This window comes from Arctopsyche grandis, chromosome 2, assembly GCF_051622035.1.
Source record: "Arctopsyche grandis isolate Sample6627 chromosome 2, ASM5162203v2, whole genome shotgun sequence".
Classification (NCBI taxonomy): domain Eukaryota; kingdom Metazoa; phylum Arthropoda; class Insecta; order Trichoptera; family Hydropsychidae; genus Arctopsyche; species Arctopsyche grandis.
This window is the reverse complement of record NC_135356.1, coordinates 9,810,929-9,838,407: the sequence shown is the minus strand read 5'-3', so window position 1 is coordinate 9,838,407 and position 27,479 is coordinate 9,810,929. Positions and strand designations below refer to the sequence as shown.

Sequence of the window (27,479 nt, the reverse complement as noted above, 5' to 3'; positions counted from 1 at the left end):
ATGTTTTGTAATGAATATAATCATGCTCATGATAAGAAATATTCGTCGTCAGAGCACAGTATCACAATTCAAATAAAAAACAAACGCACCGATAGAAAAAAAAAATGAAAAAAGAAAAATTCAGGTTTTCATATGAGAACTAAGGGTGAACGGGAAGTCCTTCAAGTGACACAAATGAAACTGTAAATAGAAAAGTAATTGCTGGGTGGTGGTGGTGGCTAGATTGGACATACATACATATATTTCCGATTGTTGCTGTTGCTATTTGAGAAGCAGTGTTACAACATCTTGCTACAGTCAGCATTTGATCGTCGACAAGGCACTACCACCATATACCGATACCATTAGTACACCATGCCGGCTACGGACAACATCGGTCGTAGGCATTGCATACCCGTCATCTACGCCAAGGGGACCCACTACGAAGTCGGATTCGATGTGGTAAGTCATCATCATCTTTTTACCATCCCATATCTTGTCTCAGTCCTTCCCCTCTATTTTGAGCAACCGCCCTATTATTAGAACGTTCTGATAGTCTTTGGATTCATAGTATTTGATATGGAATTGAATGATGTTGGGTCGGTTTTCCTTTGCATTCGCATGTTTGGAAGATCGACGTACACAGTTGATTTACAATACAAACATAAATAAACATTAATGTTATTTACATTGAAATTCAACAGGCCATTTATTACTGTGCACTATCATACACCAGTATTGTTTCTATATTCTTTTATATTTTGATTTGTTGGACGTTTTATTGTGTATTAGATTATAATATTCTGATATGCAGAATATTTTTTATTTAATAAATTGGTTAGTTTTGTCGAATTAAATAAAAGTAGGGCAAATTTAGGACAAAGCTTTGTCAACGTATCAAACTTTAAAAGGATTTTTTGTTTGATTTGCAACTTGTATGTATGTATGTATATGTAAAATATATGTAGATACATATGTACAATGTTAAAGAAAATTTTATATAATTTAATAGTGAATAACAATATAATTGTTCAAAAAAAAAAAAAAAAACGTAAATGTTTAAAAATTGGTCGTATAACTTACTTGCATTTTTGTATGTAGAAAAAATACATTCATGTAGATATGCAATTTAAATGAAAAATACGTACATAAAAGGTATGGATATTAAAAATTAATCCTTCGTCATTATATAAAATAAAATATAAATTTTGTTGGGGGACTTAATATGTATATTTTATATGTGAATTTGAAATGACTTTTTTGAGATGAATAATTTCCACACCGTATGAATGATTTGAAGAGGCCTTTTTATGACGCTAGCAAGTGTAATATAATACGAAAGCATTGAAAATATTTTCCATTTCAAAAGTATTTAGTAGAATGAGTTAAATATCGTTTTTGACTATTAAGACGTATGTACTCACATATAATGTTTCTCAATTTGTAAAAGTTATTCTCACTTAAGCATTATTAATTTAGTGCTATGTATATTATATTTGAATGAATTGCACGAATAACCACTTTCATGAATGGATATTTTATATACAAGACAAATTTATATTTATATATTTGTACAAGTTCATTTGCATAAAGTGTATAAATGTATCTGAAATCGAGAAATAAATGACCCAGGTCATTTTCATAATTGCCAGTATGTTCGTAGACCTTGGAATAGAAAATTCAAGACTGTTGTAAAAACGGTCGTGAAAAATCAATAGCGTTCAGCAGTGACGTGCGTAATGAAATATTATATGCATACATATACATATGTATATTATATAATACAAACAAATGTTTATTTATTTTATCAATTGAATTATTTTTTTTACATATGTATACAAATTTGGGGTACATTGAAAACAGTAAATTTTGGAATTCAGCAACAGAATAGGAAATCCGTAAAATTCTAAAAAATATATCTGTACTGCCACCAGTTCATTAAAATTTGTAAAAATCACGGTTTTTACCGATCATTTTTTTTATATTTATAAATATATATATATATATATATATATATATATATATATATATATATATATATATATATATATATATATATATATAAATATATATATATATATATATATATATATATATATATATATATATATATATATATATATAATATATATATATATATATATATATATATATATATATATATATATATATATATATATATATATATATATATATATATATATATATTTTATTTATTTTATTTTTATTTTACATATATACCAGGAAGGCCTTACAGGAAAATCCCAATAATATATATATATATATATATATATATATATATATATATATATATTTTATTTTTATTTTACATATATACCAGGAAGGCCTTACAGGAAAATCCCATAAATATATATATATATATATATATATATATATATATATATATATATATATATATATATATATATATATATATATATATATATATATATATATATATATATATATATATATATATATATATATATATATATATATATATATATATATATATATATATATATATATATATATATATATATATATATATATATATATTGCTTTTCGCAGATTTATGTGCCTAATAAGTGGACAAATTGTATCAGTTTTACCTTGGGAATCTTAAAAATTAAAATTTCATAAATTTTCATTGAATCGCCTTGAACTCATGTCATCTCATTTACAGCAACAGAACATTATTTCATCTACAGATATATGTTTTGAAATCCGTCTTTTTTATTCAATAAAATTGTTTTCATTGAAAGTTTTTCGTGACTGGGTGTTAATGTTTATTGCGTTTTAATTAATGTATGCAAATATTTTGTAAATCGATTTATTTGGTCTAGTACAACGGTCTAGTTAAACATAACATAGGAACAAATCAAAAAGACGAAGTAAATAAAATTCGAATTCGAAAATTCGAATACAGAATCGTACGGCACGACATGCCTAGGTAGACTCCAGCTGTAAATGGGCGTCATGTCATGTCATTGTAATTTCGTACCATCTTATTATTTCGACATGTTTTTTCGACGTTTCTTCAAATGTGGGAATTACATCAATACAATATATATATATATACAAATATATGACCAAAAACAGGGGGTGAATATTTTTAATTAATAATCTAAAAAATAAAAGCGTACTACTCTGTGTGTTTGCGCCTTTATTGATATTGAAATTTGATCAACCGTGAAAGCCTTTCGAGGCAAGGCCTTCGAAAGCAAATTAAAAATATTTTGCATTTTTTCTCATTATCAGTATAGTCAATAACTACATATTTCAGAATAGTAACTCAATATCTCAAATCATATAACTTGCAGTAATTTATAAGATTTTAAAATAAAACTTAACAAGCTTTATAAAAATGCAATTATTTTATTTAAAATTATTGTGATGCGTAATTACAACTTATGAAAAACAGATTTTGATATCTGTATGTATGTATGTATGTACATACATATGTATATTGTCATAATAATATGCATACATACATACATATGTATATATGTATATTGTCTTCGAGTTGGTCGTGTGTAATTTTTATCCACTCTTCAACGGTATTATTAGACTATTCTATTTTTTTATATTATATATCAGCATTGCTCGAGTGAAAAAGTCCGAAAAATCGTTAAAGAAAAATATCAAAAATGGTCGTTTATAAAAGCATCACCTATTCAACACTATTGTAATTTTTAGTGAATTTATAAAATTCAAACATAAGAATTAACTAAGTTTTTTTAAAATAATTAGAGTTTTTTAATAGTGTCATTTTTTGTTTCTTGCATGCATTTCAATGAATACATATATGATATAGTCGTTATATTTGAAACTGGCTTATTCCACTTTTTTCATTTCGAGAGATATTTCGCAAAACATTAAATATAATGATTTGGGTTCAACAATATTTAAAAATACTGGTGGCCTGTAATATGTATATTTACTCTGCTTTTCCGAGATTCTGGACATATATATGTACGTATAAAACCAGCAGCGTGGACTAGTGGATAGCAAAAAAAGCTTTCGAACATAGTGGTCACGGGTTCGAGTCCCACTGGTTACTGTTGGCCAGACCATGGTTTGTGACTCTAGGACGATCGTTTCATATCAGGGTTTGCCAATTTATCTGATTTTCTTTGAAGCGGTTCCAACAAATCGGCAACATTTACCCATTTCTCGCAATTTTCGAGTTTTCAACATCTCGAATTTCGCTGATTCGTATTAAAATGCTGCAAATTTGTCCACAGATGTCTCGATTCGTTTTTTCAGCATTTCGAAATTTGACGATTTATATAAAAATCCTCCGAAAATATAAGTTCATCAAAAATTTATCCATAGATAAATTATTATTTAAATTTTGATTTTATTTTATTTGAAAATTTTGATTTTATCGTGCTAATTCTGTGTTTTTGGATCTGAAAATTGGACTTCCGCCACTTTTGAATATATCGACTCGTATGTACATTAATGTGATGTTCAGTGGCGCCTCGTGAGAATTCCCAGTGGGGGCTGCAGAGATGAATCAGCCTGTAATATGTGATCAAATGCAACCAAAAACAGCATGTACCAAAGTAGTAGGGCTGCAGCCCCGCAGACCATAGAACGACAAAAATATCATGCATATTTACTACACTGGGAGGCTGCAGGCCCGCAGCCCATATAGACGAACTGATGATGTTTAATTTTGACTTTTATCGTGCTAATTCTTATTAGTAGCTTATTCAGAGTACAAATGCGAAAAACGAGCAAATCCTAAAGACAATATATGTACCTAATAATAAAAAGTTGAATGTTGATATGCGTATTTGCCAAATGAAAAATCTTTCTTATGTGCAAATAAATCATTACATATATGATGATACGAGCATTTTATTCCACGTTTTAATGATCAGTTAAAATGTGATAAATGTAATTCGTGGTTTTGGTCAAATTTAAACTGCTCGATACGGAGATAATGTACAGGTGTTTCATAAATACAGGATGCAATATACATACAGCACAGGGCTAACTACATGCCTAGTTCAAATAATATAAATTAAAAACGTTCAAGGGAAATCGTATTCAAGATATTTTAATGAATCCGGCGCTTCTCAACCTTCTCTCACATTGTCAGCTGATCGATCAAGACTCGGGCAAAGCCGGGCAAGGCAAAAACGGAAAATCCGAGAAAATAGACGCTATCGCATTTCGTTTCGTAACGATTTTTACGCTTGACACATTTTAAGTATTCTTGAAAATTAACATATTCATGACACCTTTTATGTATAATATAATATAAGCATGTGACGCAAAATTACAACAATGACAAAACATAATGACTACCTAATCAAAAACAATCATATTCGACATTGGAATGTGCATAGAACCTACTTTTGAATATACCCGCACATACATAATTACATATATGTGTGATGTATTGATGTAAGTCATCTTACTTACCTGATTTATTATGCCTGAGGTGTCATTATCATCATCTTTGAAATTACCTATGCAAACCGATTCAAATCCGCAAGGGTTGATGACAAAATTAGAATGTAAGCATGTTAAGTCAATCACGCTTTTGTATACCTACATAATTCGAAATCGCACGATCGTAATAATTGTCACGATTTTGTGAAATTATGAATTTAACGTATATATGTATATACATATATACTTATACCTAAAACTTATTAACAGCGATTGTATTGTGAAGGTTGATTTTAAGTGTGATAGTCAGTTAGTGCATTTTGTAATCAACGGACATTGTATGATACTGAGCATATTTGAATAATTGTAAAAATTAATTAAAATAATATATGTATGTATACAGAGCCGTAGCGATGTTTTTGGTGCCCTTGGCAAACGTAAAATTTGTCGCCCATTTATTATTTTTTTATTAGATTAAAATAATTTATTTCATTTAAAAAATACATACTTATTGAAATATATAAAATGAACATTTAAAAATAAAACTACCAAAAAACCAGGATTATTTTTTATAAATTCAATGTCCCACATTGACATAAATATCATATTATAAAATGTATCAGTGCATTTAAAAAACAATTAAAATTTCGTGATTTTTATTATTCATTTATTTTAATTTTTATTAATGTTGGTTTCAAATATTTTTTTCTTAAATCTGTCTAGACCGATAAACTATTACAATATTAACAACTTAAATATTATTATAATTATTACAGATAGAAAAACTAACAACGAATTTTCCGTGAATTGACGTTAGCAAAGTCTGTTGTTCTAATATCAAAATTTATATTATTTGCTATTCAATTTCTATTGGTAATGTACTTTGATTTGGTAATCGCTCTTGACCATATTTTTTGAGTATTTTTAGTTTTCTAAAACTCCTTTCTGTCGAGGCCACTGTTGCAGGCATTGTGATAAATATACGTATCGCTAATTCAATATTGGGATAGAATTCTTGTATGTAAATCCCATCTACAAAGTATATTAATTAGTATATTGAACCGTTTCAACAATGAAATCGAATAAATTGGCAAACTCTGAAAAGAAACGATCGACTTGAGGTCATAAATATCTAAGTCTGATCAGTAGCACTGCAGAAATACTCGGAATAAATTAGCTTCGATCGAGGTCAACCCAGGGCTTGAATACGGGAACCTCTCGGTGGCAGTGATGTAGTGCTAAAAAGTAGTAAGTGTCGGAGCGTTGAACTTATGTATCTCTCCTCCTACCTATTGATTTTTTAAAAACATTTTCTGTTCTGAAATATTTTGTGAAAATAAAGGGGACTAGGTACCATGTTCGATCTACTGGTTGAATTTTAAATTTTATTTATTTTTTTGATAACATTAAAAGCAAACGAATGCGGAAATTATTTGTTTTTGTATAGATAGATATTATAATCTTATAAAAAAGTCTGATTTTATAGATCGACTTTTCATGAAACGATGTTGTATAATATATGTATATGCATCTACATACATACATATATGTATATATATATATATATATATATATATATATATATATATATATATATATATATATATATATATATATATATATATATATATATATATATATAAAAAAATAATAAATACCATGTACAAATAATATTGATCGGGGGTATTTTATTTATACTATTAAAAAATAAGTACATTTTTATTTTTATATATGTATATGTATGTATGTATATATACTATAGAATTTATTTATATATATATATATATATATATATATATATATATGTATGTACGTATATATTGACTAGATTGATACTATAAATCAGGTCAAGCGATATGGCTTACATTACACTACAAAACACTTAAAATCAATAAAAGATAATAATAAATTTATTAATTGCCTACAATAAATACATGCACTATAAAAGTGTCTCTTTTGGGTTTCACATAAAAAATATATATGTACATATTAACGACAATAAATTGAAATTGTAATAAAAATTTGGCTATTTTAACTAAGGTGTGTTCAAATATATGTACAAATGTTATCATCATCATCATCGTCATTCACAGCCATTCATCATCCACTGCTGGATGAAGACCTCTCCAATGGGTTTCAATTCGTCTCTGTTTTCGGCAACTCTCAATCTATAAGTTACTGGTTGGTTTGGTGAGCAATCCCCGAAATCCTTGCAGAATTATGTAAGCTTCAATGTTTCGAGCCAGATTCAATAGATTCCACAGTTTGCTCTCTTCTCCTGTGACACGTGCCCAATTGATGGGTTCGTCGCTTGTTTTAATTTTGTATTTTTATCAAAATTAATTTAAATTTAATTAATTCTTTTCAAAATTTATTTTATTTATACATTTCATATAAACTTATACTTTTCTTATTATTTTATTGTATCGATTTATGCCGTTTCGTAGGTGATTTTCTCTTTCTCTTTTTTCTTCAAAAATATACATTATGTTACTATTATTATTATTATACAGGTATTTTTTTACACGACATCTATTGTCAAACATTGTATATATGTCAGTATTATTCAAGGCCAATTATAAACATCGATTAACAATCATAGAGACATCTATGGACAAATTTGCAACATTTTATAAATCAGCAATGTCGAGATGCTGTAAGCTCGAGTTTTGTCAGAAACAGGACAGGGTTTCCAATTTTTTGGAACCGTTCAATGTTTATATCCAGCCAAGCCGTATTTTATTAATCGTATTTGGCAGGCTTTAAATAAATTTAAACAAACACACTCACATTGAAACTGTTTTGGTAGTGAATAAATACATACAGGCGACTCTTCTAAATATAACGCGCTTGATCAATTTTTCGTAAGAAGGGAAAACATGAAAAAAAAATGTAATTGTAAGAAAATATGATTTCCTCTTCTTTTCTTACGTATGTATTTTACGCGTTTTTAGCTCGTTGTTTTTGTTTTATCAGCTGGTTCAGTTGTATCGACATGTTTATTTTTTTTATGCAATGCTAATTAAAATTTTGGCCACCGGTTTGTCGTCGCAATAAAAACAATGTAACCAATGGTTGCACTTCAAATGTGTTTAGTATAATTTACACAACATTAGCCGGGAATATGGATTACGTCAGGTGGGAAATGTCACGACCGTGGCACTCATGGTCTTCGAAGTGTGTCTTTGCCCGCGTTTCGGGATCGACCATTAAAATTATGCATTTGATACAGTTTGAGAAGCGCCGTTCAATGTTAACTACCGGCTAGGTCACTAATTAATATTTCAATTATGCATATTGTCGTTAATTAGTGACAGAGCCCCCCCCCCCCCCCCGCATACTTGAACGGATGCCATCGCGCTAGTAACGTGCTATGTGCTTGCATTTGAACCAAATAAAGTACACCTAAAAAAATTTAAATGTTAATTATTAAAAAAAATACGTTTTTTTTAAATATGTATAACACATACATACATACATAGTTCGTAGACCTGAGCCTCGCTGACTTTTAACCTTCAATAGATACTGCACTTGATAATTACTAGTTGAAGTAAAAAGTGCATTTTTTTTTATTGGTACGAATCGAAGTTCAAGGCTACCAAGTTTTTTTTCAAGGTTTACAAGAATTTTGTCCAGCTTTTGTTTGATTTATTACATCGATATATATACCAGGAAGGCCTAACAGGTAAACCCCAATGCGCCTCCTAGACAATTAATTACAAACATTGCAGCATTTTTTATTACATAAATCGCTGTATTTCGAGAGGTTGAAGAACACGAAAGTAACCATTAATCAATCCTAGAGACATCTATAGATTTAAGCTTGTACATAAATTTTTAAATCAAATTCAGGTATTCGTCAAAAAGCGAGTAGGATGGCTTTTGGCAATTTGATGGAGGAACCGTTTCAACAATTAAATCAGATAAATTGGCAAATTTTGATAGGAAACGATCGATTTGGAGTCACAAATATCCCAACACAAATGAAATGAGATGATTTCGTTGTTGAAGCGGTCCCTCCATCGAATTGGCAAAAACCATCCTACCCACTATATGCTCTAGGGCTACAGCCCGTCAGGGGCTACGCCCTCTGCGCCCCCGTGAGCATTTGCCGTCTAGGGATATGCCCTTTGCGCCCCCCTGAGCATTTTCCGTCTAGGGCTATGCCTTCTGCGCTGCCCTGAGCCTTTGCCGTCTAGTGCTTAGCCTTCTGCGCCCCCCCAAAATCGAATTGGTGACTATGAATCGAAAAAAAAATAAAAAACATAAAGTTATAAAAATTATTATTTCTATCACATGTAAAAAAATTTCAGTCCGATTCAGTTAGCGGTTTGGGAGATAATTGAATTCAAAAACTTAAAAAAAAGAGGACACCTATAAGGGAAGGTACTATTTCCAGTCAACTTAAAAATTTGAAAAAAATTTACGTCGTGTAGATAAGAATTTCAGTAACTGATACTAAGTTTCAGTTTGATAGGACTAACGGTGTTCAAAAAATCCCCAAAATACACAGACACACGCACACACATTTTTTCTAGATCATGAAAACGTGATCAGTAATCGATTCTGAGTTCGAATCAGTCAAAATCTCGAGTTCGAATTTTCGCATGATCACAAAACTTCATCTATTGTTACTACGTACATAGATAAAGTAAAAATCGAATCATTTGTTCGATGAAGTCACGGATCTACGAACAAACGAACGAAGGATACATACATACATACATACAAAGTCTCTTTCCATATTATATATTAGATTATGTTATCCACAGTTTGAAAAGCCCTGTTTTCCACGTTATTAGCAATATGCTGAAACACAGGTGTATATCCTGTCGATAAATTCGCTCGAATCGTGTTTATCGTTAAATGCTGACCACGGTTAATTTCTTACGAAACGATTTTCTTTTTGCTGTCTCATACGGAACCGGATCGTGACCAAAGTCAATGCCACGTTGAAACGTACTATAAGTGGTGTAATATACTGTCTATGATTTACACAATCTATGGTTTTTTAGAATAAATTTTCCACATTGATTTATTACCCTATACACGTTGGTTTTGTTAACGTGAACGGTATTACATACACTTTAGCATACATACATACATACATACTTAGTGAGTTCGTAACGTAAGCTTATTCTGAAATAGAACGTAGAAAGATTATAATTAGGTATTACTATTATAAGTATAGGGGACTCACGCAGTCTTGTAAGCCAGTTTAAATACAGATACGAAAACAAATACAGAATGCTGACGTGTAATACATACATACATATATGTATGTAAATGTGGAATATATGTATACATATCTATTCATTTCAAACTGTATTTTATGAGAATCGATTCTTTACAAAATAAACAAATTCCCATACAAAAGAAAACGCCACATTTTTATGTATTGATTATTTGAAGATTTGAATTACTTTAAGGTGGCGGTTAAATCATTGAAAATGGATGTTGCTTGTTAATGATTTTGGTTGGGATGTGATAGTGATGTTCTAAATTTTGTTATTAACAGCATTTCAGTGCATCGTGTAGTAATTATGAAGGATAAGAAAGTGAAGTGTGCAACGAATAAGTTTTCATTTGATGTATGAAAATAGTTAAAATACTAAGATATGTATTCAGCGGTACTAATAGAATAGTTATAGTAATAATATTATGGTTTTATTACGTTATAAAAGTTTTATGTATAAATTAATGACTATTATGAGATAATAATTATAGAAAAATTAATACGATAATATATACATACAGCAGCAGTCACATAAAACGGAACGCTTAAGCGAAACATGTTTTTGCGTGAAATTTCGGTAATCTTATATAAAACCAAAACTGAAAGTCATTTAAATGATAGGTTGTACCATAGTGCATTCGTGTAACACCAAACGTGAAAAAAAAGGTAATAAAAATGTTTCGTTCCGTTTTATGTGACTGCTGGTGTATGTATGAGGAACTTAATTACAACACTATCTTTAATATATGTATGTATGTACGTAGGTACATATATTATAAAGTACTATTTGTTTTGTCGTTCATATTGCGACGATTCAAAAGTTTTATACAATCGTATTGAAACACGATGCATTATTCTTTCAAAAATTTCAATATCATTGCGAAGGGTTTGGTGCAAACGATCGAAAAGCGCCAGACAGATTGAGCCACAGATTAACTGGATGGCTGCTTTAAACGCAATTCTCGACTTCACGAATGAAAAATTGCACATCAGATGACGAGTAACCTTACGATGTGCACAGATGCAATTATTAAAATGGTAATTATTAAAATTGAGTTGGATCTTTCTGGCGAGTTTTTAATAATTTAATAAGGAAAAATTCGGAACTAAAGTATCAGAAGCACAGAACTTATACAGGGTAGTTATGTCGGGACTTCTGGTAGATTTCGCTTAGTGTAAGTGCGAGCAGTGCGCACGCATAAGGTACACGTGTCGTTAATCTGTGGTTCAGTCTGTCTGGCGCTTTTCGATCGTTTGCACCGCATCGCATTGCGAAACGTTTTCTAGCCAATTTTAAATTTTGCTTAACATAATTTAAGACTTAACAAGGAATTAAATATCAACTAAGCTTTATCCATCGAATATATTAAGGTTCGTTTACATTATCCAACACTGCACGTCAACAGCCCAGCAAAATACCGAGTAGATTGTGTCGGCTACTGCTGTAACATTTACGGCACGCACATATTACGGAACATACGAATGTGTACATACATATGTATACGTAGAATGTGCTAAAAAATATTTCGTACTGCTGTTTACGTGCTGTTGCCGGCTGTATACAAACGAGCCTTTATACGTTGATATTCTACATAATACAAAGTATTGTAAGAATGGCAATATCACTAAGTATAAAAATAGTTTGAAATATTGGTTTTTTCAATATAAGTGAAAAAAGTTTTAGCAAACAGTAATTTCTCAGGCTTGTCATGGAAGTGTACATATTTCATTTAAATTTTTACAACAACTATCAATTATTATTGTCAGATAGTAAAAATGACTTTATCTTTGTAATATGAGTTTTCATTAAATAAATCATTGTAAAAGTAACAAAATACATACAAAAATAAAGATTGAAACGGTAACACAACTTTATTTCGAAATTATTGCAACTATGCAATTTTTTTATCTATCCAATTGAAATTTAAAAAGTTTAAAATTTGACACTAAAGCCCACTATCGTTTTTTCATTGCCTTCTATAGAATGAATCATGAACATCTTAACGAACTTGAATTACCAACATCTCTGGTAATTCAAGTTTGTCTCAATAGTTTTCATACTCAAATAGCACCCAACTTTAGCTCTTATCCCCCTTTGGAAAACGGCATTTCTATATGTATAGGTATAATCTCATTAAAAATCAAGCCCAATGATGTAATTTGTGTAGTCACTATACTGTAGTGTAAATTCGCAAGTCGCAGAAGACCTTCAATGACCACGATCTATAAAACGCTAGGCTTATTATAATTTGATTAGCTGACCGATATGACACAACCGAAAGAATCTCCACAAATTGGTTCAAGTCGATTATATTTGTGCAATGTCAACTGTGCAATTATATAATGTAATTATAGACGTTCATATGTAAGTAGTTCATATGTACTTGGGGCTTATCTACCCCCCCCCCACCCCTTCACAAAATGTATTCAATTTATGAACGGGAACGGGAATTGCATACCTTATTATGACATTGCAACGCATGCTAGTTTAATCTAAAAATTCATATAATTACATTGTTGTTTTACCCGGCTTCGCTCAGTATTTGTAATATAAACAGCTTAAACATGGCGAATCTAATAGTAAATATTCATTTGTTTTTTTATTAAATTTATTTGAATCGAAAAAAATATAATATTCAACCAATTGAATTGTCGTCATAGAAACGAAGTTCCCAACCAACAATTCATATGTATGTACATACAAAGTCTCTTTTGAAATTATATATTAGATTTATTTTCATAAAAAGCCACAGCGCCCAAATCTTTTGTAAAATGTAAAAAAGATTCATAGAAGCAATTCTGAAACATCAAACTTAGAGTGGGACGATAGGTATCATTATTTTTCCTCTCCCCCGCTGTGTATATGTAGATGCCTATAGGGGAGAAACACACGTTGTTTACCAAAATTATGGAGACGAAAGAGTAGTTTGAGACACGACTGTTTATTCTGACTGGCGGGAAGGACTTAATGTGAGATCTACCAACATGCTCAAACCTGTATCAACACGCAGGATGCCAACCCAAGTTCAAACATGTCGCAGGGTTCCAACAACATATTGATGAGGGCAGCGGTTTCCAAACTTTATGCTACTACGCCTCCCTAAAAAAATGTTTTTTTTCCGCGCCTCCCTACCTTTTATTTTTTAATAAATATAATAATATAGACACGTTTTAAATAATAAACCTTTATTTAAAAAAAATACTAAACACTACAATATACAGAATAATAAAAAGGTTTTGCTATAATATAAATTTATATGAACACGTATCTATATTTATTTTTATATTAAATTACTAATTAAACTACATCTAACATATCAAAATTTAATGCGAAGAATGTTTTTGTTTATTGGCACAAAGTTTATCAAATCTTGGGGGCAATATGGCGAGTGCCACTCGTAATTCCTTTTCGACTATTAACCTGGCTCGATATTTGGTTTTCATTGCAGCTAGTGCCGAAAAGCCCGTTTCGCATAAATAAGATGCTACATACGGTAGAAGCACTTGCATTGCTTTGCAATACAAAGATTCATACTCTTCACTAAGATTCATCTAAAATTTAATTATGGTTTCATTTTGAAACTTTTGTTTTAGTGAGCTATCGCATGATAATTCTATAAATTTTTTCTTTTTCGATGGTTGTCAGCTCGAATTCGTCTTCTTCATTGTAGTAAAATGGATTCTGTACCCACAAAAGCTTGGGGGAAATCAAGGTCTTTGAAATAATTGGAAAAATGCAGCACTAAACCATCAAAGTGGTCAATAAAAAGATTTTTACTTGCTTTAATATTGGCTGTGGCCCAGAAATCTTTGTAAAGTGAAAACATAACCAACTCATTCTTTTGTAAATTTGATTTCCATAACTTCAACTTTTTAATGAAAGCTTTTACTTTGTCTTTTTGAACAAGTGGATGTATTTGTGATCCCTGCATTGATTATTTAAACCGCTCAATTTTCCAAAAATTTCAACGAAATATGCAAGTTTAACAATAAAATTATCGTTCGTCCACAAATGTGCCTCTTCATGTTGGTTTTCTTCGAGAAAGGTTGCAAATTAAATGTATATATAAAAATGAAAGAAAAATAAAAATAAACATTAATGTTACGTATACTAAAATAAGAGGTTAGTAAAGAGCCGCCGGTTAAGTGCAATCGGATTAAGCCGAGGCGCATCCCTGAAACCGTGCGACCGTTATAAGTAAGTGCAAGTAAGCTAAACAATGCGGCGATAACGGTACTCGGTCACATTCCCATGGAGTTCTCAGAAGTGACCCACACCGTGGGTGTAAGTGTCGTGGGAATACATATCCCGAGTCCGAGACCATAGGTAAACAAATCGGAATTCAAAGATGTCCTGAGAGACCTATTCCTTATAAGGCGATACTTAGGCAATATCAAGACATTCTGGACTGAGCACTGGCAGTGCGTGTATCTCCTTAATCACCAATAAATGCTGTGAAACGACTTTGGCCTTTTACTTGGATCCTCCACCCACCCCTACGCAACAATATTATGCTATGAAAATAATTTTTTTATTAAAAAGTTTTGGCGCCTCCCCTGGCAATAGTCTGCGCTTCCCAGTTTGGAAACCACTAGATTAGGGGGAATATTTTGTTTCCCTGTATATGTATATTAAATCCATTCGATATAGTAAGATAAGCCTCCTCTTAAAAATATCAATTGTTTAATGAGTTTTGTCTGCATATTTTCAGGGCCGTACTTTCAGCAGTATCATTCAAAATTTGGTACGAACGTCGGGGCCGCTCAACGATGAATACCTGCCGACATATGCGACGGCCGATGGTAAAAGAATTTACGAAGAAACCTTGGCGAACGTCAAAGCGAACTTCCCCCAGTATGTCACAGAAGTAGAAGGGACTGCTGATGGAGCAGGAGTGCCCTTCCATAAGGTATGTAAGTCGTAAACAGAACAGTACTACATTCAATGTATGTATATTTACAAGTCATTTATACGGGTGACCGTAAAAAAGTCGAAATGTTCGTTCACCATGCATACATATGAAAAATAGTTAGTATATATATCAGTGGCGTGCGGTAAAAGTCTCTCTCCCCCCGTCGTACATCCTCACTTAATTTGCGCGAGCGGGACCCAACAGGAACAAGAGGAACAGGCTTTTCCTCCCGTATCCTGCGCGCGCACATTAAACAAGGCTGTATGACAAAAAGAGAAATAATTTCACCGCATGTCACTCATATATATATATATATATATATATATATATATATATATATATATATATATATATATATATATATATATATATATATATATATATATATATATATATATATATATATATATATATATATATATATATATATATATATATATATACATATATATTATATATGAACATATATGTATGTACATAGTACCGTTTACCATGCACCCTTTTTTTATCTTTCGACTTAAGATCATTCGATTTTCGATATTTGCCTTCCGATATTTGCTTTTTCGACCCTTTCACTTTCAGTGCCGTGGTGTAGACCACATTTATACATCCGTTAACTTTTTCAGAATTGTTTTATCAGGTATTCGCAACAGTGCTGTACGATATTTATGTATTTGTCATTATTTGGTTTTTATATCAGTTTGGAATTATCGTTGAATGTGGGAACGTGAATTCGATTTAATTTTAAGTGGATTAGGTGGATGAATTAAATAGGTTTAGAACAAATTTGGTATTGGAAGTCACTTTTCATAATTGACTAATTGTTCTAATGGTAGTTAAATGGAGACTGTGTATTTCAGTAAATATTATAAAAATTGAGAATAATATAACAGTACAAATGATTTTTGACATGTGTATGCAGTGAAATGTTATATTAATTTGTATTAAATGTTATATATGTCTCCTCCAATCACAGAAATGTTATATTAATAGAAGTGGCTTTAGGCGTCATATTGTTGTCAAGGGACGATTGTCCACAGACAATCCTAAATAATTTTAGCATCAGTCGTATTTATATACATACACTGTATGTATATACACACAGGGTCGCCGAGAGGAATCCCAGACCCTGGAAAAATAGTTCCATACCATATGAGTAGAGACACGTATTTTGGGCATTTTGCCATAAATGCTAAAATTCGGAATAGATGGTAAATTCTTAAAATATGCGAATAGATGCTGAAATAACAAACAAATATAAAATTAATTATTTTTAAGATGTCTGTGGTTAATCTCTTTGGGGTTATGTCCGTATTATTGCGTTAGCAAAAACACTGTCCGCACGCTTGTTTGTTTACTTTTAGAAGTTCCGAAAAGTTTTGTTGTTCTGTGTTAATAACAATTAATGTATGTATGGTTGTATTTATCCTTGCTTGACAGTGATCGATAATGGTGTATCCCATATTTGAAGAAACGTAGGAGACCACTCACGGCGAGGAGCCATGCACACGGTGTGCCGTACATCGCTGTATGTTTTCGCCCTAAGGGTAGTTGGTATCCGGGTGCAAATACAAAATTTGCACTCCTCCCCCCAAAAAACAATGATAAAATAATAAAAAATCAAACTTTGTTGTTCACATCGCTTATCATCAAAATATATATTTTTTATGGGGATATTTTTGAGCGCCTCCTGTACGATCTATTCCGAACATTTCACCTTATTATTCAAAATTTAAGGCTTTTCGTAGTTATATTTATATTATATTTCAAATTAATATACCTATTAACTGATGTAACTTAATAAAGACTTAAATTATTGGCAATTTAATTTTACTTTCGATCTGATTGTTATCTGATATTAGTTATTGAACGTGTATACATGTCAATGTGCATTACATTTCTACCATCGCTGATTTTTTTCCCCCACACTTTTGCACACGTAACGTTGACTTTGGCGACGTTGAAAATTTATTTAAATTTTTAGTTTAACGGAAGCCGTCGATATATTTGTTTTATATAATTTATATTTTCGTGGAGCTTGGCGCCCTTTGGTGCCCGGGTTTTCTGCACCCTCAGATCACCCCTTAGAGCGGCCCTGCATACAGTGTGTTTTCGCCCTAAAAGATAAGCTAAATCTAAACAAGCATCCTCAGCAACGCATTTCAAAGTCGTTGCACAAAGTGAAATTGTTTATAGTAGTAGTAAAAATAAGAAAAACTGATTTCAAAAGTGCTTTTTCATTCATGTACTGTTTCTATAAATACGTGATGGACAATATCACTTTTATCCAGCCTTAAATGCAATATAAAGTAGTACAACGTAGGACAGATGTGTATACATATTTGTATTTATCAGTTGAGGGTTTTCATTGTCTCAAGGTTTGACTTGAATTTCACTCTGGCAGTCCAGTGATGAGGTCAAATTTGTGACATAGCGAAATAATGAGTACATTAATTGGATTAATTAAGTGAGCGTGTCTTACAAGTGCACCTTTTCGCCAAGTCCATAATTAGTTGAAATGCCATCGGTATTGGTCCCAAGGCACTGATTTGCTATAACGTGTCCGTTTTTTTGAACGAATAAGGTTGGCATAACTCACATAAACAGAGTGTCAATTTCGCAATAAACTTGTCTAATGAAATTAATTGGCAAAACTTGATATATTATTCAATTACTGAGCAAAGATAAAGTTGAATAGGCTTCGCATTTCAAATTTTAGATTGATTAAAGCAAATCGATAAGGCTGACCATAATTTTTCAGCGCCAAAAAGGGTAGTTTAAATGAAAGTTGAATTTCGTACATACGAATGTATGTATGTTCATATGTATATTAAGAATGTAAAGATGATAGCTATGTAAGATACGGTCTTAATATGCAAACCCCTTGTTTAGAAGCAAATTAGTTTGTCTACTTTCTGCTTCTATGAATCTGGAATTTCGTTGTGGCACTCGTTTGGCTCAAGAAATATATAAATTTGCTGACTTTATTTAGTTTAGCTGGAAAATTTTAATTGTACATATTTATGAATATTACAGTTTAAGTGTGCACTTCGTTCGTTTATGAACATACTAGTTGGTTCATACACGAATCGATCTGGCCAGTTATAGTGTACACAAAAGATGTAATTGAAAAACTAGTTTGTTCATGCACAAACTATTAGAGATAATTTTAAATATTCTCAATCCTCTATCATCATATATACATAATATCGCTGTTCCGTCTGTCTGTCTGAGATAACGCTCGCCGTACTATAATAGTCGTTTCGATTCAACATACATATATACGTCACTGCTAAAACGTATACGAAGATATAATAACAAAATTAAAAATTTCTATATTTACTAATCGATGCCAATCTTTCCGCTTAGCTGAGAATTTACCACCATCTATTGAAAATTTATCTAATTAATTATTTTTTCTATCGGTGTTTTATATTGTTTAGCCATTTTAGTTTTTGCCATTTTTTTCATATTAAACAATTAAATGTTTATATTTTATTGTTTAATATGGAAAAAATGGTAAATACTACCTATATATATAAATAATATAAAACACTAATAAAAAAAAGTTAATAAAATAAATTTTCAATATGTGGCGGTAAACGCTCAGGGACTAGGCGCCGTCTATTTGCCTAGAGGAAAATTGGTATCAAACTGTATATATAGAAGTTTTTTTCTTTTGTTATTATATTCGTATACGTTTTGGCAGTGGTTTAGCTGTGACGTACATATGTATGTCGAATCGAAACGACTATTATAGTACGGCGAACGTTATCTCAGACAGACACACAAAGTAGCGATATTATATAAATGTATATAGATATGATGATAAGTTACGCCAATTTTTTTAATTCTCATCTTTATTTATTTATTTATATATAATTTTATGTAGCTATTAGCTAATTTAAAAAAAAATACATCTTAAATCTAAAATTCTATATTTAACTTATATGTACTGTCCCTCACAGAGGTGTCTCTTCGCTCCTCGCAAGAATACATCCATGGTCTTAGAAGACCTGATGCACTCAGGGAGGGCGTTATACACCCCTGTGAAAGACACCCCCAGCTGTCTTTCTTTTTCTTACTCTACCTACAACTAAATTATGAACATCTCTATTTGTTATTCTATATTCTTTAAAATAATCGGGTATTAACTCATGATCTAACTTACATATAGACAAACGATAATGTGCTTAGCTTTAAACTATTACTAATACTCAACCATCCCAATTCATCTAACTTCTACTTCTAATAATTTTTAATCTACCCACATTCAAAATACCTCTCATAGCTTAATTTTGTAATTTTTGTATTTTCCCTAAATCTTGGCCACTAAACAAGTTAAGCACAGTGGCACAATACACTAGGTGTGGAAAGACAATTGTATTACAGACTAAAACTTTACTTTTTCTACTTAAAACATTTATTAACTATATCTTGATTATATTTAGTAATTTACAAACTAAGAATACAATGTGTGATACTTTTTGATAGTTGTTCCTGTTGCAAATGGACGATATCACCACGAATGTAGCAAATCAATCAACGGTCAACAACAAACCAGTCGGCTGCTCTTCGATATGCCTGAACGAGCTGGGAAACGTGAGCATCATTTCAAAAACTGTGTATATATGTATGTAAATAGTACGGCGAAGATGAACACAAACTCATAACATATCAATTTTTAGGAGATATTGGGACACACCGAAGACGCCCTGTCAGAAGTCTTGAACCATTATTACATCCTGTCTGCTCACATCGTATCCGACAAACCCATGGGAAAATGGAAGGTAAACATAACAGTACATATAACGATTGAATATACATTTCATACTACGCAATACTGGTAATTGAATATATGGAATTGCGTAAGCATAGTAAATTGTGTTCTTCATAGATTCTATCATTGACTTTTTTACTTTTATTAATCACATACCAGTTACTTAATCACAGCCAGCAGCACAGTTCGGTCGTTAAGCTTCTGCTTGGCGTCGAGAGGCGCCGGGTTCGATCCCAGGGCTGGGCCTCGAGTGAAAATTAATTTTTCAGATTATGCTGTTGGTCAGACCTGGATTTGTGACTCCAGGTTGATCGTTTCCCATCAGAGTTTGCCAATTTTCTCTGATTTCATTGTTGAAACGGTTCCCGGAAAATATTGGCTAAAATCCTTCCTATACAATATGTCACCTATAATTTGTGATTGATTAATGCGCAATAAATAAGTTTGTGTACAATTTGATAGATGTCTTACTATATAAAAAAAATGCTGCATTGTAATTGGTCAGGAAGATGCATTGGGGTTTACCTGTAAGGCCTTCCTGGTGTATATGTAAAAAAATAAATAAACACCAGTTAGTGTGATTAATAATATTGTTGCGTAGGGGTGGGTGGAGGATCCAAGTAAAAGGCCAAAGTCGTCTCACAGCATTTATTGATGATTAAGGAGATACACGCACTGGCAGTGCTCAGTCCAGAATGTCTTGATATCGCCTAAGTACCGCCTTATAAGGGGTAGATCTCTCAGGACATCTTCGACGTCTAATTTGTTTACCTATTGTTATGGTCACGTACTCGGAACTCCATGGGAATACGACCGAGTACCGCTCCTACGCCATTGTTTAGCTTACTTGCACTTAGTTTGCAGCTAATCCTCAAAACCAATTATAACGGTCGGGGATGCGCCTCGGCTTAATCCGATTGTACTTACCCGGCGGCTCTTTACTAACCTCTTATTTTAGTATACGTAACAATATTATTACTTTAAACTTTCAACCTAACAACTTGTCACCTTCTTAATCTGATTGATCACACTGACCGATGGTTGTTAATAAATTGTTATTACATCGTAACATATTTTCCAAATTCAGGTCAAAGAGGAAAGATTCACATCGCTGTGCTACGCTGGCCATCTTCCGGGATACACAATGGGATTTAACCACCACGGCTTGGTCTATTCCATTAACACTTTGAGTGCACGCTATCTGCGATCAGGAAAAACGCGTAAGCATATAAAAACATATGTATACATATATTCTTTGTTAATAATATGCAAGAAATGTATAATACAGTGAATATATACCAGGCGTCTCCTCAATCCAAAATTATTCGATAAAATACATTTTAACAGGTGACGCCGGGTACATATTGTATACATACATATATATATATATATATATATATATATATATATATATATATATATATATATATATATATATATATATATATATATATTATGATAGCGCAAATGTGTCATTTAAAATGTACAATATATCGTATTTATGTGCGATTTTTGCGCGCAATTTACATATTGGATATGGCGATGTGGGAAAATTTTCAAGTGGAGATTTGTATAATATGAGATAAAGTGTATGCGTTTCGCAGCGAGGACATTTTTGACCCGAGCACTTCTGTCGGCTGAAAATCAAGTGATGGTCGAACAGATATTGTCCGACGATGGAAGCGGATCTGCCGACGGATGCTCCGTGAACATGACTTTCCTCGGACAGGAGGGAGATCGCTTGTTTTCCAACATCGAGATGGGTCCGGCTACTGAGTCGCAGAATCGTTCTCAATTGAACGTGTTCACAGCCAGTCCCGGAGAATACATCATACATTGCAATAGGTAAATACACACATTCATGTATACAAATAACCCCTGTGTATTCATAATGTTGCTTCGATTCACTACTGAGCTGATAGGAATTCTTAATTTCAGTTTTAAAATTCAAACAGGCAACTAATACATGTAGATTAAAAACTATTGCTGCATTACTTTAACTCTTTGAATGCTGATGTCTTTTCTGTTGAAAGCTCGCCGTGCTGAAAATTTCGCCAACATTTCCAACTAGAATTATTTAGAAATCCAATAGAAAGCCAATAAAAATTGTAGCTAATCCAAACAAACCCTAAATAGCTACCGCTGAGGATTTCGAGTTTTGTAAAGGTGTGATTAAACTCTCTAATATATCTTGCAACAATATAAAATAAACAAAAGAAATCTATTAATGAATCTATTTCTACAAAACTAGTTCCATCTTCTTCATTGTTGCTAAAATTTAATGCTCACAGTATAAATGCCAAGCCACAATCTAAAATACTCAGCAGTTAAAGATTGCCATCGGGAAATTCTACCTAGAAAGCGTTAGCGGGTAGTATTTTTGTTTACTTTGTATTATACATGCTCAAAATACAACGCCTATCAGCGTTTTTCAGGCCCATGGACTTGTTGGCAAAACGTCGATCGACCTTTTACCAGCATTCAAAGGGTTAATAAAATCCAGCAGCATAGCTCGGAGGTTGCGTTAATGCTAACCACCGAGAGTTTTCTGAGTTAAAGAGCCAGTTGACCTCAATTGAAAAGAATTTATTTGGAAATATTTCTGTAGTGCTGCTGGTCAGATTTGATATTTGTGATTCCAAGTCGATAGTTTCCTATTAGAGTTTACCAATTTATATCTAATTTCATTGATGAAACGGTTCCTCGTTAAATTTTCAAAACCATCCTTGCCACTATGTCACCATTATTTGAATATGATTTCAAATTTATATATGTACAATTTTAATAACATAGGTGTCGCTTAGGAGCAACCCGTAATGGCGCCGATCTACCTTGTTCCACCAAATTGCAATATCTCGTGACTTGTTTACCAAATTTTTCGTCGTTGAGTTTAAATATATTCAAAACACGTATACGAAAATATTTCACATAATATATGTACTTATTTTACGAGATAAACATTAACTATTAAAAAAATATAGTATGAATTCACTTTTAAATGTTTTAAAGGTGTGTTAATTATTTAAAATTTAAATTAATATTTAAAACTTAAAATTTATGAATGATAACAATATGTTTCGTATATTAAAGATATATAGATGTATACAACAAAACATTTGTGTATACAATATACAAACTCCTGTTTAAATAGACGAAAAGTTGAGAAAACGAGTCTTGAGATGCTCCGAGTTGGTAGAACAGCGCGCACCAAATAGCATTATGGGAAAATAGAAATTATAATAAAAAAAAAGTACATGTGAAAATTTTTTAATAAAGTTTTTCGCAGTGATGTTCTCGAAAAGTCAAAGTTGATTTTGAGCTTTATTATTTGCTAAATCATGAATTACTTCTTTTGAGATACTTTTTGGTAGCTGTTTTATGATTAGTAATAGTCTATGGAGTTTGTTCTGATTGATTGGACTCCTTTTTTTATGGAAATTGGTGAAAAATATTTTGGATCCTTCCTATACTTGGGCCAGTATGCATTCCATGCCAGATATTTGCGTTTAAAAGTACAAGAGGTGACGAGATAATCATAATTTATTTAATTTTTTTCCTTATGCTCCTTTTTATGTATTATTTTTTCTTTTCTTTTTTTTTATCATATTTTTCTGCATTTGTTTTTTTTTTCTCTTATTTTCTTATGTAGGCTATTGTAGCGCATTAGGTTCTTCCTGTAATGCCACAATGGTCAAAAACTTAAAAATAAATAAATAATATATGTATGTATGTATGTATGTATAATAGATTAAACTGCCAGACTTGGGCATTGAATGTCAGAATGCTGTATAAGGTTTAGAAGTGCACTGAAAGAAGTGTGGAAAGCTTTATGTTTGAGAGATAGAAAATGGAATATGTGGGTGAGAAATATGACAAAGGTGGTTGATGAGATGTTGAAAATAAAGAGATTGAAATGTCAACGGGCGGGTCACGTACCTAGAAGAACAGACGACAGATGGATGAAAGAAAGAACTTGAATGGTAGCTGAGAGAATGTAAAAGTGTGCAAGGAAGGTCACAGGAGAGATATGTAGGTGTATGAAATCAGAAAAATGTGTGGGATGACATGGATGAGAGTTGCCCAAAACAGAGACGATTGAAAGCTTGTTGGAGAGACCTTCAGTGGATAGCTAAATGAAATAGTTTTTTTATAGAATAAGAGAGATACTTACAGATTTGTTCATTTTCTCGAAATTTACTAATCCTCTTCTGGATTAGGAAATTTACCAATCCTCTCGCCCCCCCCCCCCCCCCTAGTTTTGAACGGGACTATCCACGTTGTTTAATGTATTATTATGAATTTGAATTGAAATACTATTTGCTAGTAATAGGATGCCAGTAGGAAGAATAAAAAAAAATCGACATCGACAAAGCTATTAATTTATATGCGTCAATAAAATCTAGACGGTATCCATTATTGTAATGTGTTATATTATATAATAATTATATTATATATATATATATATATATATATATATATATATATATATATATATATATATATATATATATATATATATATATATATATATATATATATATATATATATATATATATATATATATATATATATATATATATATATATATATATATATATATATATATATATATATATATATATATATATATATATATATATATATATATATATATATATATATATATATATATATATATATATATATATATATATATATATATATATATATATATATATATATATATATATATATATATATATATATATATATATATATATATATATATATATATATATATATATATATATATATATATATATATATATATATATATATATATATATATATATATATATATATATATATATATATATATATATATATATATATATATATATATATATATATATATATATATATATATATATATATATATATATATGAATAATTTATCTTTATTTATGTGTTTATGTGTATATGCCTGTATGTTATAATATGGATGTATGTATTTGTATATATAAATATATATATATATATATATATATATATATATATATATATATATATATATATATATATATTTATATATATATTTATATGTATATGTATGTATATATACGTATGTGTATATACATATACAAATATGTGTGTATGTATATATGTGTATTTATATATTTATGTTTGTATGTATGTGTATTTGTGTATTTATGTATATATGGATAGTGTACATATATGTTTGTATAATTGTCTTTGGCCAGGAAGGCACATTGGGTTTACCTATTAGGCCTTCCTGGTATAAATTAAATAAAAAATAAATAGGTATCTAATATATAATTTGGAAAGAGACTTTGTATGTATGTATGTATGTATGTATCCTTCGTTCGTCGTCGTCCGTAGATCAGTGACGTCATCGAACACGTGATTCGTTTTATTTTTTTTCGATCCATAGGCGCCGATTTGTTTTTTTTCGATTCAATGGCCCCATGGGGCCCCGAAGGGGGCGCAGCTTTATGGGGCGCAGCCTTATGGAGCTCAGCCTTATGGGGCGAAGCCCTAAAAGGCAACTGATCATGAAGGCGAGGCCCTAGACGGCATTTAATCATGGGGGCGCTGAGGGGCGAAGCCCTAAAAGGCATTAACTAAGGGGGGCGAAGCCCTAAACGGCAATTAATCATGGGGGCGCGGAGGGGCGAAGCCCTAAAAGGCATCAGCTAAGAGGGGCGAAGCCCTAAACGGCAATTGCTCATGGGGGCGTGGAGGGGCGAAGCCCTAGAAGGCAAAGGCTCAGGGGGGGCGCCGAGGGCGAAGCCCTAGAAGGCAAAAAAAAAATTTTTGATTTTTTTAATTTAATTTTTTTTTTTTATTCAAATGTTTACTATTAGATTAGTCATGTTTAAGCGGTTTATATTATAAATACTGAGCGAAGCCGGGTAATACAGCTAGTTGTAAATAAAATGATATTATAATAATAACATTATAGTTTTCAACATTTATTTAATGCTAATTTTATATTTTTTAGTTTAAAAAAAAAGCGTTAAATGTATTTTCAGGAGATTATTTTGTACTTTATAAATATGCATTTATACCCAAATCTATTAATAGATTTTTTAAAATTATTTTTATTGATTAAAATATACAAATAAAAAATGGTTAAAATTCATATACACTCATTTTTTTAATATTATATAATACAAACACCCCGCCAGAAAGGTATTTCTTACTGATCTAAAATTTTGCCCCCCCCCTCCGTGGAAAAAGCTGAAATGACGCCCCTGCCTCTCATTTTCATTTCAAATTCAAATACGTGTTTCAAAGCATTATATAAATTTGTCAATATATATGTATATATGTATGTTTTCAAAATGCTCCGTTAATATGTAACATTTATTTCACAATTCAAACTTTTAGCTTAGTGAATGTTTAATAATACAAGTATTAGTATTTCAGAAATACAATTAAGGTATTTCATTTTGACATACAACTACATCCTTTACAACTTAACAGAGTTATTTACAAATTTTCAGATATTTGCGTTTGAAAATACCAGAGGTGACGGGACTGATTATCGACAGCAGCGAAGAGAGATTGGACGTTCTCAAAAAGTACGGTCATCCCATCAATAAGAAAGGCGTCATCGAAATGCTCTCCGATCAGACCGGTAAAAACTACAGAGTGTTCCAGGAATCCGGTCCCGAAGACTATGTTAAAACTATAGCCGTCGGTGAGTAGTCGTCTACCTTTTGAATTGGTATCATATGTAGAACAGATGTACTATTATTTTCATTCCATTTACATTACAGGCATATTTGACTGCTCTAATTACACTTGGAGTCTATACGCTGATAAACCCAGCTGCCACGAACCGCTGATTGTAATGCCACTGCTGATGAGTTCGTCAAAGCAAATTTTATCATAAACACGACTGCACGATAAGATAATGTCGTGTGGGAATATTTTAAAAAATCGACAGTACAAATTGTAATGAGTACTTAATAGCGTTGTAGTATTGCATCATATCTATGTAGCTATGTATATATATGAATATATGTTATTGTAACCATAAATTGAATAAATGAGTTTGCCATCGAAGCTTTACATTATTATTAACTAGCTGTAAAAATACCCGGCTTCGCTCAGTATTTATAATATAAACCGCTTAAACATGACTAATCTAATAGT

General features: G+C 31.2%; 1 protein-coding gene across 1 annotated transcript; it reads left to right on the top strand.

Moving 5' to 3' along the window:
* t (C45 family peptidase tan) lies at window positions 1-27,479 on the top strand. Its single transcript, XM_077446016.1, has 8 exons — window positions 1-441; window positions 15,337-15,534; window positions 20,032-20,139; window positions 20,226-20,327; window positions 21,405-21,537; window positions 21,922-22,162; window positions 26,825-27,021; window positions 27,101-27,479. The coding sequence occupies exons 1-8, from the start codon at window positions 355-357 to the stop codon at window positions 27,214-27,216; spliced, it is 1,182 nt and encodes a 393-aa protein (XP_077302142.1). The 5' UTR covers window positions 1-354; the 3' UTR covers window positions 27,217-27,479.